The following is a 14,021-nucleotide window of genomic DNA, read 5'->3' on the forward strand; positions in this document are numbered from 1 at the left end:
GCTATCCTATCACTGCCTCCCAAGTGCTGGGATTAAAGGCATGTACCACCATGCCCAGCAAAAATTTTTAAAAATATTTTTATTTTTATTTATTTATTTGAGAGGGAGAAGAGAGAGAGAGAGAGAGAGAGAGAGGGAGAGAGAGAGAGAGAATGGGCACACCAGGGTCTGTAGCCACTGCAAATGAATTCCAAATGTGTCATCTAGTGCATCTGGTTTATGTGGGTACTGGGGAATAGAACCTGAACCTGGATCTTTAGGCTTCATAGGCAAGTGTCTTAACAGCTAAGCCATCTTTCCAGCCCTTTTTTAAATTAAAAAATATTTCATTTATTCATTTGAGAGAGAGAGAATGATCACACCAGGGTCTGTAGCCATTGCAAACAAATTCCAGATGCATGTGCCACCTTGTACATCTGGATTATGTGGGTACTGGAAAATCAAACCTGGGTCCTTAGGCTTGCAGGCAAGTGCCTTAACTGCTAAGCCATCTCTCCAGCCCTGTTTGCAGTTTTAAGGGATGCTGGCATGTGCACAGATATGTATAAATAAGTAAATAAATAAATAAATATTTTTTTAAATGCATTGCTGTTGCAGCAGGTTTTTTTTTTTTTTTTTGAGGCAGTTCTTACTCTGAACTCACTTTGTAGCCCAAGCTGGCTTTGACTTCACAGATATCCTTTTCCGTCAGCTCCCTGAGTGCTGAGGTTATATGTGTGAGCCACCACATCTGGCTGTAAAAGCATTGTTCTCTGGAAGGTTCTATTAGGTGATATTTAATGGCAAAAGACTGGCTTTTTTGCTAGGAAATAGGTGGTGTTAGTAAACTTGAGACAAATGCCTGAAACAATGATTGCATAAAAGGTGCACAATACAATTCTCCAGAGAGCAAATTAGAAGTCATAAGGGAATAAAATGGCTTTGAAAAAGCTGTCTGCAATTCCCAGACCCACCAGAGGTATGTACAGGAGCAATCATGTTCAAAGTGGGTTTTCACTTCAGGAAGAAAGCAAAGGACGCTTTCCTAAGAATTGTTATTCTTCCTTCCAGCCCCCTTAAAAATATGTCTAAACTTGTTGCCACGATGAAGCAACATGGCACATCTAATGCTGAAATTTAAGACAATGAAAGCTGAGCTTCTCTTCGGAGAGCAACTTAAGAGCAGTGCAGCTGCGCTCAAAGTGTGGCGTCGTGCTGAATAGAAATTGCATCACCTGAGACGCTGTTAGAAAAGCAGGTGCCAGCTGGGCATGACAGCTCATGTCTGCAATCTAGCACTCAGGAGGCTGAGGCAGGAGGATTGCCAGCCTGGGATACTAGTGAGTTCCAGGACAGCAAGTGCACGCGCACACACACAGAGAACAAACAAAAAATAACGCCAATCAACGAACCAAACAAGCAAAACCAATGAGGTCTGGGGATACACAGCTCAAAGGTTAGACTGCCTGCCTAGCAAATAAGGGCCCGAGTTCCATCTCCACCACCACCACCACCACCACCACAGAAAAAAAGAAGGAAACCAAATCCCAGGGTACCACCCTAGACAGATCCAACCAGCCCCTCTGAAGTTGGACATAGCGCTCCAGGAGATTCTAATGCAAACTGAAGAATCAGCACCAGTGGGCTAGTAATTTTCTACAAACACTGCAGGAAACTTTGATTCATTAGGTCTAGGATAGAGTTAAGAACTGGTATTTTCAATGCCAGATGACTTATGGAAACATTGGTTAAAAAGCCCCACTAAGCTGGGCGTGGTGGCGCACGCCTTTAATCCCAGCACTCCGGAGGCAGAGGTAGGAGGATCACAATGAGTTTGAGGCCACCCTGAGACTATGTAGTGAATTCCAGGTCAGCCTGGACCAGAGTGAGACCCTCCCTCAAACAAACAAACAAACAAACAAAAAAGCTCCACTAATTAAATTCAATTTAAGTTAATGAATCTTCCCTTCTTACTCTTCCTTCCTTCTAAAAAGTTGCTTCTACTAACTACACTGATCTTTATTACTTCTCAATCTCAATAATAACCTGTTATTGGGCTTGGTACTCATGCACATTGAAGAAACTTAAAAAAAAAACCTCAAAAACTAAAAACAAAAATGAGGGGCAGCTGGGTGTGGTGGTGCACACCTTTAATTCCAGCACTTGGGAGACAGAGGTAGGAGGATTGCTGTGAGTTTGAGGCTATCCAGAGACTACATAGTGAATTCCAGGTCAGCCTGGGTCAGAGTGAAACCCTACATTTAAAAAAAAATGGGGAGATGGAGAGATTGCTCAGTAGTTAAGGCACTTACCTGCAAAGCCTAATGACCAGGGTTCAATTCCCCAGTACCCACATAAAGTCAGATGCACAGTGGTGCATCTATCTGGAGTTTGTTTGCAGTGGCTGGAGGCCCTGGCATGTCCGTTCTCTCCGTCTGTCTCTTCTCTCTCTGCTTGCAAATTTTATATATATATATATATATATATATATATATATATATATATATATTTTTTTTTTGAGGCAGGGGTCTTGCTCTAGCCCAAGCTTGCTAGAATTAGAATTCACAATGTAGTCTCAGGTTGGCCTTGAACTCATGGTGATCCTTCTACCTCTGCCTCTTGAGTGCTGGGGTTAAAGGTGTGCATCAACATGCTCCTCAAAAATAAAAAGAATTTTTATATTTTATTTTCATTTGTTTGAGAGAGACAGAGAGATAGAGATACATACATAGATAGAGAGAACGGGCACACACAGTGGCCTCCAGCCACTGCAAATGAACTCCAGATGCATGTATCACCTTGTGCATCTGGCTTATGTGGGTCCTGGGGAATCAAACCTGGGTCCTTTGGTTTTGCAGGCAAGCATCCTTAACCTCTACGCTATTTCTGCAGCTCAACAATTTTTTTTAAATATGGGACTGGAGAGATGGCTCAGCAGTTAAGGCATTTGTAGTTAAGGGCACTTGCTTGCAAAACCTGCTGGCTTGCAGGCTGGAGAGATGGCTCAGCAGTTAAGGCATTTGCCTGCAAAGCCAAAGGATGCCGGTTCAATTCTCCAGAACCCACGTAAGCCAGATACACAAGGGGGTGCATGCATCTGGAGTTCCTTTGCAGTGGCTGGAGGCCCTGGCACACCCATTCTCTCTCTCTCTCTACCTCTTTATCTCTCTCAAATAAATAATAAAATAAATAAAATGTATTTTAAAAAACAACCTGTTGGCTTGGTTCAATTCTCCAGTACCCATCTCTAGTCTGAACTGATTACCTGATAACCTGTTGACAGTGGCGAAGGAAGAGCTGCGTCCAAAATAACTTTCCTACTAGTACTATTCCTTTTTATTTGGTCAGCTTTTTTTTTTTTTTTTTTGAGGTAGGGTCTCACTCTAGCCCAGGCTGACCTGGAATTCACTATGTAGTCTCAGGTGGCCTTGAACTCACAGCGATCTTCCTACCTCTGCTTCCCCAGTGCTGGGATTAAAGGCGTGTGCCACCACACCTGGCTTTTTAAAAATATACATATATAATTTTTGTTTATTTCTTTGCAAGCAGAGATAGAGAGATACAGAGACAGACAGAAAGAGAATGGGCATGCCAGGGCCTCCAGCCACTGCAAACGAACTCCAGATGCATGTGCCCCTTGTGCATCTGGCTTACATGAGTCCTGGGTAATTAAACCTGGGTCTTTTGGCTTCTCAGGTAAATTCCTTAACCGTTAAGCCATCTCTCCAGTCCCTGGCCATCTTACTTAAAAGGTCTCTCACTAGAGACCTTTTAAAAGGAATAAAGTTAATATCAAATAATATTTAACATTTGTAAGGAAAAACCAACAACAGAGAATCTGTGTACCTAGCTTTTAGTTTTAAATTTATTTTATTTATTTATTTGCAATGAGAGAGAGAGAGAATGTGTGCACCAGGGCCTCATACCACTACAAACAAACTCCAGATACATGTGCTGCTTTATGCATCTGGCTTTATGTGGGTACCAGAGAACTGAACCTAGGCCAGCACGCTTTGCACAGAGAGAGAGGGAAAACAGCAGACACAGAGAAAGTATGGGTGTGGCAGGACCTCCAGCAACTATCAACAAACTCCAGATGCATGCACCACTTAGTGCATCTAGCTTTTCGTGGGTACTGGGGAACTGAACTCCAGTGGTTAGACTTTGTAGGCAAGTGCCTTAACTGCCAAACCATCAATCCAGGTCCTCCGCCAGTTTAAAAAATTATTCTAGCCCAGGTTGACCTGGAATTCATAATGTAGATCAGGCTGACCTTGAGCTCATAGAGATCCTCCTACCTCTGCCTCCCAGGTGCTGGGATTAAAGGTGTGGGCCACCACCCGGTCCCCCAAAGGATTTTTATTAGGACCGGTGAATGTAGTTCAGTGGTAGCATGCTTATCTACCATGTGCCAGGCCCTGGTTTTGAGCCTCATCATTATTCCGTTTGTTATTTACCAACTTGGAAAAAAAAATATGCAATACTTATTTGTCAAGTATAAGGCTGGGATGGAGAAGTGGCCAAGCCGTTAAGGCACTTGCCCACAAAGTCTACAGACTCAAGTTCCATTCCCTAGCACTCACGTAAAGCCCCGTGTACTAAGTGGCTTTATGAATTTAGAGTCCATTTGTAGTCACTTGACGCCCTGGCATGCTCATTCTGTCCCTCTTCTATCTCCCTCTGCTTAGAAATAAATAAAAATATTTAAAAAGAGGACTGGAGAGATTGCTTAGCAGCTAAAGCACTTTCCTGCAAAGTCAAAGGACCTCCGTTCGATTCCCCAGGACCCATGTAAGCCAGATGCACAAGGTAGCGCAGGTGTCTGGAGTTCGTTTGCAGCGGCTGGAGGCCTGGTGCGCCCATTCTCCCTCTCTCTCTCTCTCAAATAAGTAAAAATAAAAAATTTTTAAAAATCCAAAGGCTAAATCCTACTTGTTTTATTTCCTTTTCTATTTTTTTCCCTCCTGAGATAAGGAAACACAGTATTGCATGAAAAGCTTCTTACACAGTGCCCACCAAGGTTTATCTTGTTCACAAATCTTTGGCGGTCTTTGTATCATCTCCCTATCCGCGCACTACGGCCCGGATCAAGAACCCGAGCAGCAGGTAACCCGATACACCAGGTGAGTCCCGGGTGGAGGTAGCGACTCCCATACCAGCAGCTAAGCACTCCCGGGGATTTGTCATACACTGGGCATGACAATACTCTGTCTCTTCCCTAGACCTTTACGGTTCCCGGGTCTAACTTGGCTCTCCCCAGCCTCTCAGAGCCCACCCCTTGCACGCAGCGGGCTTCTCTCTGGATCAACGCAGACCGCTGGGCACAGGGACTCTCTCGGTGGGCTCGGAGATCACTAAGACCCTCTAGGCGCCAACCGAGGCGCCGCCGCCGCTGCGTGACTTTGCCGGCTCGCTCCTGCAGTTCAACCGAGGCCCTGGGCGCCCATACCCAGCCGGGCCATTGCCCTCTCCCCCAGTGCAGCGGCCCGGGCACGCGGCGCGCGCTCGCCGGTCTCACCCAGGCCCCGCCCCCAGCGCCCGGGCCCCGCCCCCAGCGCTCAGGCCCCGCCCCTCCGCTGGCCCCGCCCCCGCCTCCTCCCCGCCCCTCCCCCGAAGCCGACGAGTGGCGGTGGCGGCGGCGGCCTCAAGACCCGAGTCCCTCAGACTAGAGGGCGGGTGGAAGAGGAAGCGGCCCAGCCTCGAGTCCTGCTCCGGACGCGCCGGGTGCCCCCCCCCAGCCCCCGCCTCAGCCGTCTGAGCGCCGTCGGTTCCTGGGGTCCGCGTCCTCCCGGCTTCCAGAGCAGCGAGAGGAAGAAGCAGCCGAGGCGGCCGCGAGGAGGAGGCGGCGGCGGCGGCCGAGGCGGTGGGCGCGGGCGGAGGCGGCGCGGCCGGCCGCGGCTGCCGCTTTGTTGTACGGCCGGGGCCGGAGACGAAGAAGAAGGAGAAGTGGGAGGAGGAGGAGGTGGAGGAGGGGGGAGCTCAGCGTCCCGTTCCCTTGTACGGCTCATGGCGACGACGCTCGGCACATCCGGGACCCTCCGGCCTTGGCGGCGGCCGCAGCGCCGGCTGCTCGGGCCTCAACCCCGGCCGCTGTGGTGACTCGGCCGCGCCTCGCCGTCGTCGTCCCCGCCCTGCCCGCCCGCCGGCCCGGAGCCCCGCCGCAGCCGCCGCCGCCGCCGTCGCCGCCTCCGCCTCCTCCGCCTCCTCCTCCCCAGCCGCCGGGGACATGTCTAACCCCGGAGGCCGGAGGAACGGGCCCGTCAAGCTGCGCCTGACAGGTGAGGGGGGCACGGACGGGTGGCCTGCGGCCCTGGGGACGGGCGCGGGGGTCTCGATCCGTGGGTGCGTGGCGGGGGGTCGAGGCGTGGGAAGGCCTAGTCCAGGAGTCCCTGGAGAAACCGCTCACACAGGGTTGGGAAGTCAAGTCATGGGTGGCCTGTGCGGGTCATCTCTGCAGGGCAGGGGCACCCCGGTAGGCACGGGTGGGTGGATGTGAGTTGGGGTGTGTGTGTGGGGGGGGAGCTGCTGCCCAGGTGGGGTCGTGAATCCGGTTGCGGACTGCGCGCAGTAAACACTCCTTAAAGATGGAGTGCTTAACGGGAGAGAGAGTGTGTGTGTGTTTTCCTGGATTGTTAACTTGGATACCCACTTATGCCCCGTGTCACACCTTTCTTCTCTGCCACCGGCCCCTGTGCCACACACCTTCACGACGAACGTGTGCGGGAGGGATGGAGACAACTGTGGTTGGCTTTTCCGGTGTGTCTGCCTGTCTGATCCCACGACTCGGGCTTATTGTACACCCTTGTGTTTGGGAAGTGTTTGATTGTAGGGTGGCATGTTTTTTGGGTTGTTTCTTGTAGGCCGCAGGACTCAGTTGGCTCACGTCTTAAGCCTGGCTTTTTAAGAGACTTTTTTTTTTTCTTTCCTTTTTTGCGTACATTTCTAAGTATGTGCTCATGCGGAACTTTCAAGCAAACTTTTTCTCTCATTCTCTCTACCCTTCTCCCTTCCCATTTCTTTAGTGGAAAAAGAATGTCCCAAAGGGGTTTGCTAGACAGAAGAGTACTCTTACAAAGTGTTTGTGTCCAGGTGCATGAAATCTTTAACATGACAGGTACTATTTGCTTAGGGTGCCTTTTTTGCTGTTCTTAATGGACATGTCACCTTCATTTTAAGGAAAGATTGTATGTCGTTTGAAAAGCATAATTGAAATCTGTCATTATAGCATTTTTTTCATTTACCATTAATAAATTGTCCACATTTATATTCAGATACATGGTAAGACGACTTTCCTTAGAGGATGTGTGTGTGTGTGTGTGTGTGTGTGTGTGTGTGTGTGTATGTTTGTAGCAGTGAAAGAATAAACTGTAATTATGTTTGCCCACACTAGACTGAAATTTATGTGGACTAATTTTGTACTTGAATACTTGTGTGCTAAATCCCAGTCTACTGACTGTATTTTCTAGATAAAAACTTGCAGTGACTTTGGAATTTGAGTCTTTAACTTGAATGTATGTTGGCTACAGTTTAAAAAATACATTATGCTTCCATAACAGTTTTGCTTTCCCTAGTTTCCCTAGGGAAAGGACTTACTAGCTGAGTTTTTGTTGATAGAAAACCTAAATTGCTTATCATTTCTCTCTTTCTGCCTTTCAGTGTCCTTGTTTTAGGGGAGTCGATGGAAGAATTTTTGAGGGATCTTTGTTGCTCTAGTTTGTTTTTTGCTGTTCTTCTCTGCAGGTGGTTCTGTGTTGTTGATTATGGAAAGAACCTATGATTGTAGGTGTGCAAAAACCATTAGACATAGGCTGATGCCATTTATTTCCATCTAGGATATAAACGTAGAGGAAAGGATAGAGAAAACAGATTTTGATTTTCTGCAGATGAAATGTTCTGAGGTTTTGAATGTGATTCAGTATATCTCAGAGTATCTGTCTGGTTTCTTTACTGCATCAGAAGCATTATAAAAATTCACTAGTGAAGCTTATTTGGCGGAAAGATTGTACTTTTTGGGAGAGCATAGTGGGAATATTGGGTTAAATTTATAAATATTTGTATACTTAGTATTTTCTGAAAAAAATTTAAATTCCTGAATCCTCTTAATTTTGAAAACAGTTTGAAATATTCCATTTCTTAAAACCATTGGGAATTTGCCTCTAAATAGTTTCTCAGAATTTGACAAATACTAAAAACATCGTCCTCTCCCTTTGGTCACATATGGCAGAATCTCTTCTGTTTTTCCAGAAAAGTTAACTTACATTTTAAATTTTTGCTCATTTACAAATTAGATGGTATAGATTTTAACAAATAGATCTTAAGAGCTGGATTCAATTAGCAGCTTTTTAGGACATAAACATTAAAGGGTTAGATGGAAAAGATTGTTTTGACTGACTGGATAAATGACAGGGCTGTGTTTGATGTGTGTCCAGGAATTGGTCTGGAGCTGGTGCCCAACTTCTTACTCCATCTTGAGAAGCCAAATAAAATATTTAACCTAGGCCTCGTTTTGTTTTTTAAAAAAGTTGGTTCTTTGTTAAGACCTTAAGAAATGTTTGGCATACCTTTAGACTAAGTGTTTAACAGTTCATGTAGATCTGAGTTCCCTAATAGAGGAACAAAGACACTTAAAAAAGGCACATCCTACAGTGAACTTTTGCTTGATTTATAGTATGCTTGGGCTGTAAGATGTTTTAAAATTATTTTTCTTTGCTTAAAGTTATTACGATACTAGTATTTTAAATTCATAGAGTGCCAGGAAGCAGAGGTAGGAGGGTCACTTTGAGTTTGAGGCCACCCTCAGACTACATAGTGAATTCCAGGTCAGTCTGGGCTAGAGTAAGACCCTACCTCAAAAAAGAAAACAACAACAACAACAAAAAATGTATTGAGTGCCTTTAATTCCAATGTACCTTATGATCTGTTATTACCCAGTTATATCCTCAATGTGAAATTGTCCATTTGCTGAACAGTATTAACAGTTTTTGCGTAGTCAGTCTCATTCTGTCTCCAGTCTGTCTTTCTCCTTCTCCCATGAGTTCTCAGCACACAATCGGTATTAGAGTTTTCCACATACTCCTAAAATTACAATCAGTCAGTGAACTGTGGTACTGTTGATATAAGATGGTAGGACCAGCTTAATCCCTACCTTGAGATTCCTTGGACCATTTGTTAAAATCTGGTATGTTTTATCAAGCATATTTTATTCCTTGTGACACATTAATATTTGATCATTAAAATGGGCTACTATATAGTAATTATATCAATTTCAACCAATATATCTAGGGTAGATTGGTTATAAGATAACTTAAATGTTATCGATCTAATAGAGGCTTCTTAGGACAGTAGGAAAAAAGTTTAGACTGAAAGTACTTTTTTTTTTTTTTTAAAGGTTTTTTTTTTGTATTTATTTATTTATTTATTTATTTGAGAGCGACAGACACAGAGAGAAAGACAGATAGAGGGAGAGAGAGAATGGGCGTGCCAGGGCTTCCAGCCTCTGCAAACGAACTCCAGACGCGTACGCCCCCCTTGTGCATCTGGCTAACGTGGGACCTGGAGAACCAAGCCTCGAACCGGGGTCCCATCTCTCCAGCCCTGAAAGTACTTTTTATTTAACTTTTTTTTTTTTTTTTTGGTCTGTAGAGGTAGGGTGAAGCCCAGGCTGACCTGGAATTCACTATGTAGTCTCAGGGTGGCTTTGAACTCAAGGTGATCCTCCTACCTTTGCCTTTTGAGTGCTGGGATTAAAGTCTACCATGCCTGGTTATTATTATTATTTAAGGCAGAGTCTCACTGTAGGTCATACTGATGTGGAACTCTGTAGCGCAGTTTGGCCTCAAACTCGTGGAAATCCTCTTACCTCAGTCTCCTGTAGAATCACTGTTTTAGGCCACCCTGAGACTACATAGTGAATTCCAGGTTAACATGGGCTACAGTGAAACCCTACCTCGAAAAGCCAAAAACAAACAAGCAAACAAAAAAAGGTTTTTGGGGCCTGGAGAGTTGGCTTAGTGATTAAGGTATGTGCCTGTGAAGTCTTAAGTACCCCGGTTCGATTCCCCAGTACCCATGTAAGCCATATGAATCTACAGTGCATTTGCAGTGGTTAAAGGCTCTGGGACACTCATTCTTTATCTGCTTCTCTCTCAAATAAATAAATAAAATATTATTGAATGGCTTTTCAGGGTTGGACAGATTGCTTAGTGGTTAAGGTGCTTGCCTGCAAAGCCTAGCGACCTGAGTTTGATTCCTCAGTTCCCACATAAAAGCCAGATGCACAGGGTAGCATATGTCTCTGGAGTTTGAGTCAGTTGCCTGGAAGCCCTGGTGAGCCCATTCTTTCTGTCTCTCTCTTTGCAAATAAATAAATACTTAAGAAAACTTTTTTTTTTTTTTTTGGTGGAGGGTAGGGAGATAGGTTGGCACTTGCTTGCAAAGCCTGATGGCCCAGGTTCGAATCCCCAGTGCTCACATAAAGCCACACACACGCATCTAAAGTGACACATGCATCTAAAGTTCATTTGCAGGGACAGGAGGCCCTGGTGTGCTCATATTCTCTTTCAACTACTAAGCCATCTGTCTAGCCCACATACTCTCTCTAATAAATAAATCAGTATTTATATTTATTTGTTTTTTAAATCCTTATTTGTTTATTCATTCATTTATTTATTTGAGAGTGACAGACAGAGAGAAAGAGGCAGAGAGAGAGAGAGAATGGGTGCGCCAGGGCCTCCGCCACTGCAGATGAACTCTAATAGATGCATGCACCTCTTTGTGCATCTGGTTAACGTGGGTCCTGGAAAATTGAGCCTCGAACCAGGGTTCTTAGGCTTCACAGGCAAGTGCTTAACCACCAAGCCATCTCTCTAGCCCACTATTTATTTAATATTTTTTAAAGTATATTTAATTTTTAGCCAGGCGTCGTGGCACAGACCTTTAATCCCACCACTTGGGAGGCAGAGGTGGGAGGATCACTGTGAGTTTGAGGCCACCCTGAGACTACATAGTGAATTCCATTCCAGGTCAGCCTGGACTAGAGTGAAATCCTCCTTCAAAAAATGAAAAAAACATAAAGGGAAGAGAAAGGAATGGAGGAGGATATTTAATAGGTTGATATTGTATATATGTAAGTACAATGATTGTAATGGGGAGGTAATATGATGGAGAATGTAATTTCAAAGGGGAAAGTGTGGGGGTGGGGAGGGAGGGAATTACCATGGGATATATATATATATATTTTTATAATCATGGAAAAGGTTAATAAAAATTTAAAAATTAAAAAAAATTAAAAAAATAAGGTGTGTGTGCACCCATGTGTATATGTATATTATTTATTTATTTGACAGAAAGAGAGAATGGGCACACCAGGGCCTCTAGCCACTGCAAACAAACTCCAACTCATGCGCCACCTTATGTATCTGGCTTACGTGGGTTTTGGGAAATCAAACTGGGTCCTTTGGCTTTGCAGGCAAGCGCCTGAACTGCTAAGCCATCCCATATATATATATATATATATATATATATATATATATATATATTTCTTTTTTTTTTTTTTTAGGTAGAGTCTCACAAAAATGTTTTTTTAGAGCCAGGTGTGGTGGGCCACACCTTTAATCCCAGCACTCTTGAGGCAGAGGTAGGAGGCTCTCCTGCCTGGAACCAGAGTGCCAGGTCAGCCTGGGCTAGAGTGAAATTCTGTCTTGAAAAAAAAAAAATTGACTTATCTGTGTATTTATTTATTTATTTTTTGTTTTTTCGTGGTAGGGTCTCACTCTGGTCCAGGCTGACCTGGAATTAACTCTGTAGTCTCAGGGTGGCCTTGAACTCACTGCGATTCTCCTACCTTTGCCTCCCGAGTGCTGGGATTAAAGGCGTGCGCCACCATGCCCGGCCTGTGTATTTATTTTAAAATATCCTTATTGTTTTTGAAAATCAAAGGCTGGTGAAAGTAGTTTAGTGTAATTTTAAATTTTAAATTTTAAATTCTTAAGTAAGGAGAAATAATGAACTACTTATGCAAAAGTTTTTTTTTTTTGGTAAATTTAGTGGCTTTGTATGTAGTTTCTCATTAATATTTAAAATCCTTAACCTAGTCTATAATGTAAAGAAAATTAATTTTGTAATCTCACTTTAAATAGACTGGTATCTTTTTTCCTTATTTTTTTCCTTAGAGGCAGGATCTTTCTTATGTATACCAGGCTGGCCTTGAATTCACTGTGTAGTTGAGGGTTACCTGGAACTTTTGATCCTCCTGCCTCTGTCTTTTCTGTGCTGGGATTACATGTTTGAGCTACCACACTTAGTTTATGCATTGATGGAGATTGAGCCTAGGGTTTTGTGCACTGTTCCAGCTGACCTACATCCCGAAGTTTATGCTGGAATCTTAATATTGTTTCGCTGCATGTTTTATTGATTCAGAGCTTTAAAAATGACAACTTAATTGCATCGTGTAGGTTTCCAAGCATGAATGTTCCTGTATACCATAATGACTTCTTTAGGGTATTGCTGATTTGAATGTAACTGACCGTTTTCTTTTCTTGGTTTCTGAGGAGAAAAACCAACATGGCTTAGTTCCTTCCTTTTCTCTTAAGCTCTTTCCTCTACTCGAGCCCTCTTCAGAAAGGCAGTAGAAATTAGAAAGTTCCTAGGTTTTTCATGTAGCTTGGTTTTCTTTTTCCTTGGGTTTTTCGAGGTAGGGTCTCACTCTAACCCAGGCTGACCTGGAACTCACCACGTAGTCTTGGGCTGGCCTCGAACTCACAGAAATCCTCTTATCTCTGCCTCCCGAGTGCTGGGATTAAAGGCATATACCACCATTCCTGGCTAGTTTATTTTCTTGGTGAGTAAAGTATGTGTTTAAAAAAAATATTTATTTGTATTTTTATTTATTTGAAGAGACAGAGATGAGGCAGGTAGAGAGAATGGGTGTTAGGGCCTCCAGCCACTGTAAACAAACTCCAGACACATGTGCTACCTTCTGCATTTGGCTTATGTGGGTACTAGGGAATTGAACATGAGTCTTTTGGCTTTGCAGGCAAGTGCCTTAACCGCTAAGCCTTCTCTCCAGCTTAAGTATGTATGTTTTAATCATGGCTTCTATTTTTTCCTGTTGAACTATATTACAACATACTAATATTTCATTTAGCATGCATTTTAGCATATTTATCATATAAGTCAATTTGCTTATCTTCTTTTGAGATGGTCTCATGTAGTTGAGCTAACCTTGTCCTTGCTATGCAGCTGCTGATGAACGTGTACAACTATCCCATGCATAACTCAATTTTCAAGGTAAAGAAAGGTCATACTTAAGATCCATAAATTTTTATTTTAACTGTTTTTAACGAGAGTCTCTTATTTTTACTTATTTATTTGAGAGGGAGAGAGAGAAAGAGAGTGAGAATGGACATTCCAGGGCCTCTAGCCACTGCAAACGAACTCTAGACACATGTGCCATTTAAGTATTTTATTTTATTTATTTACTTGAAAGAGGAAGAGAGAGAGAAACAGAGGAAGAGGCAGATAGGAGGAGAGAATGGGCACACCAGGGCTTTCAGCCACTGCAGTGATCAACGTTTTTTTTGGTGAGATAGTCTCCTTCTATAGGGCAGGCTGTAGCAGCCTTCCTGCCTTTATCTCCCAAGTGCTGGCATTACGTGTGTGCCACCATTCCTGGCTGTTTTACGTGTTTCTGTGACTGACAGGCATTACCTATGACAATGTCTAGTTCACATCTATTATCATTCTTTATTCTCATAGTAACTATAAAGTAGGAGGTTAAGTACATGTCAGATTTAAGTTACCTGTCTAGAAAGTCCTTTACAAACTTAGAATTTGTGTGGAAAAATCAAATATAATGCATTCATTTGGAATTGTTTTTACCCCTTGCAATCCTAGCTCACTTTTTGTTTTGTGGTAGGATTTTGTTTATTTTTATTTATTATTTGAAAGCAACAGACACAGAGAGAAAGAAGCATATAGATAGAGAATGGCCATGCTAGGGCCTTCAGCCACTGCAAACAAAGTCCAGATGCATGAGCCCCCTT

The 14,021-nt window shown here is 43.7% G+C and overlaps 1 protein-coding gene across 1 annotated transcript in view; it reads left to right on the forward strand.

The window, feature by feature from the left end:
• The first annotated feature begins 6,175 nt into the window (after positions 1 to 6,175).
• Smurf2 (SMAD specific E3 ubiquitin protein ligase 2) overlaps positions 6,176 to 14,021 on the forward strand; it is a 124,621-nt gene continuing 116,775 nt past the window's right edge. The window contains exon 1 of the mRNA XM_004655119.3: positions 6,176 to 6,257. Coding sequence (XP_004655176.1) covers positions 6,206 to 6,257 — 52 coding nt within the window. The 5' untranslated portion in view covers positions 6,176 to 6,205. The remainder of the gene's footprint in view (positions 6,258 to 14,021) is intronic.

This window comes from Jaculus jaculus, chromosome 9 (genome assembly GCF_020740685.1).
Source record: "Jaculus jaculus isolate mJacJac1 chromosome 9, mJacJac1.mat.Y.cur, whole genome shotgun sequence".
Classification (NCBI taxonomy): domain Eukaryota; kingdom Metazoa; phylum Chordata; class Mammalia; order Rodentia; family Dipodidae; genus Jaculus; species Jaculus jaculus.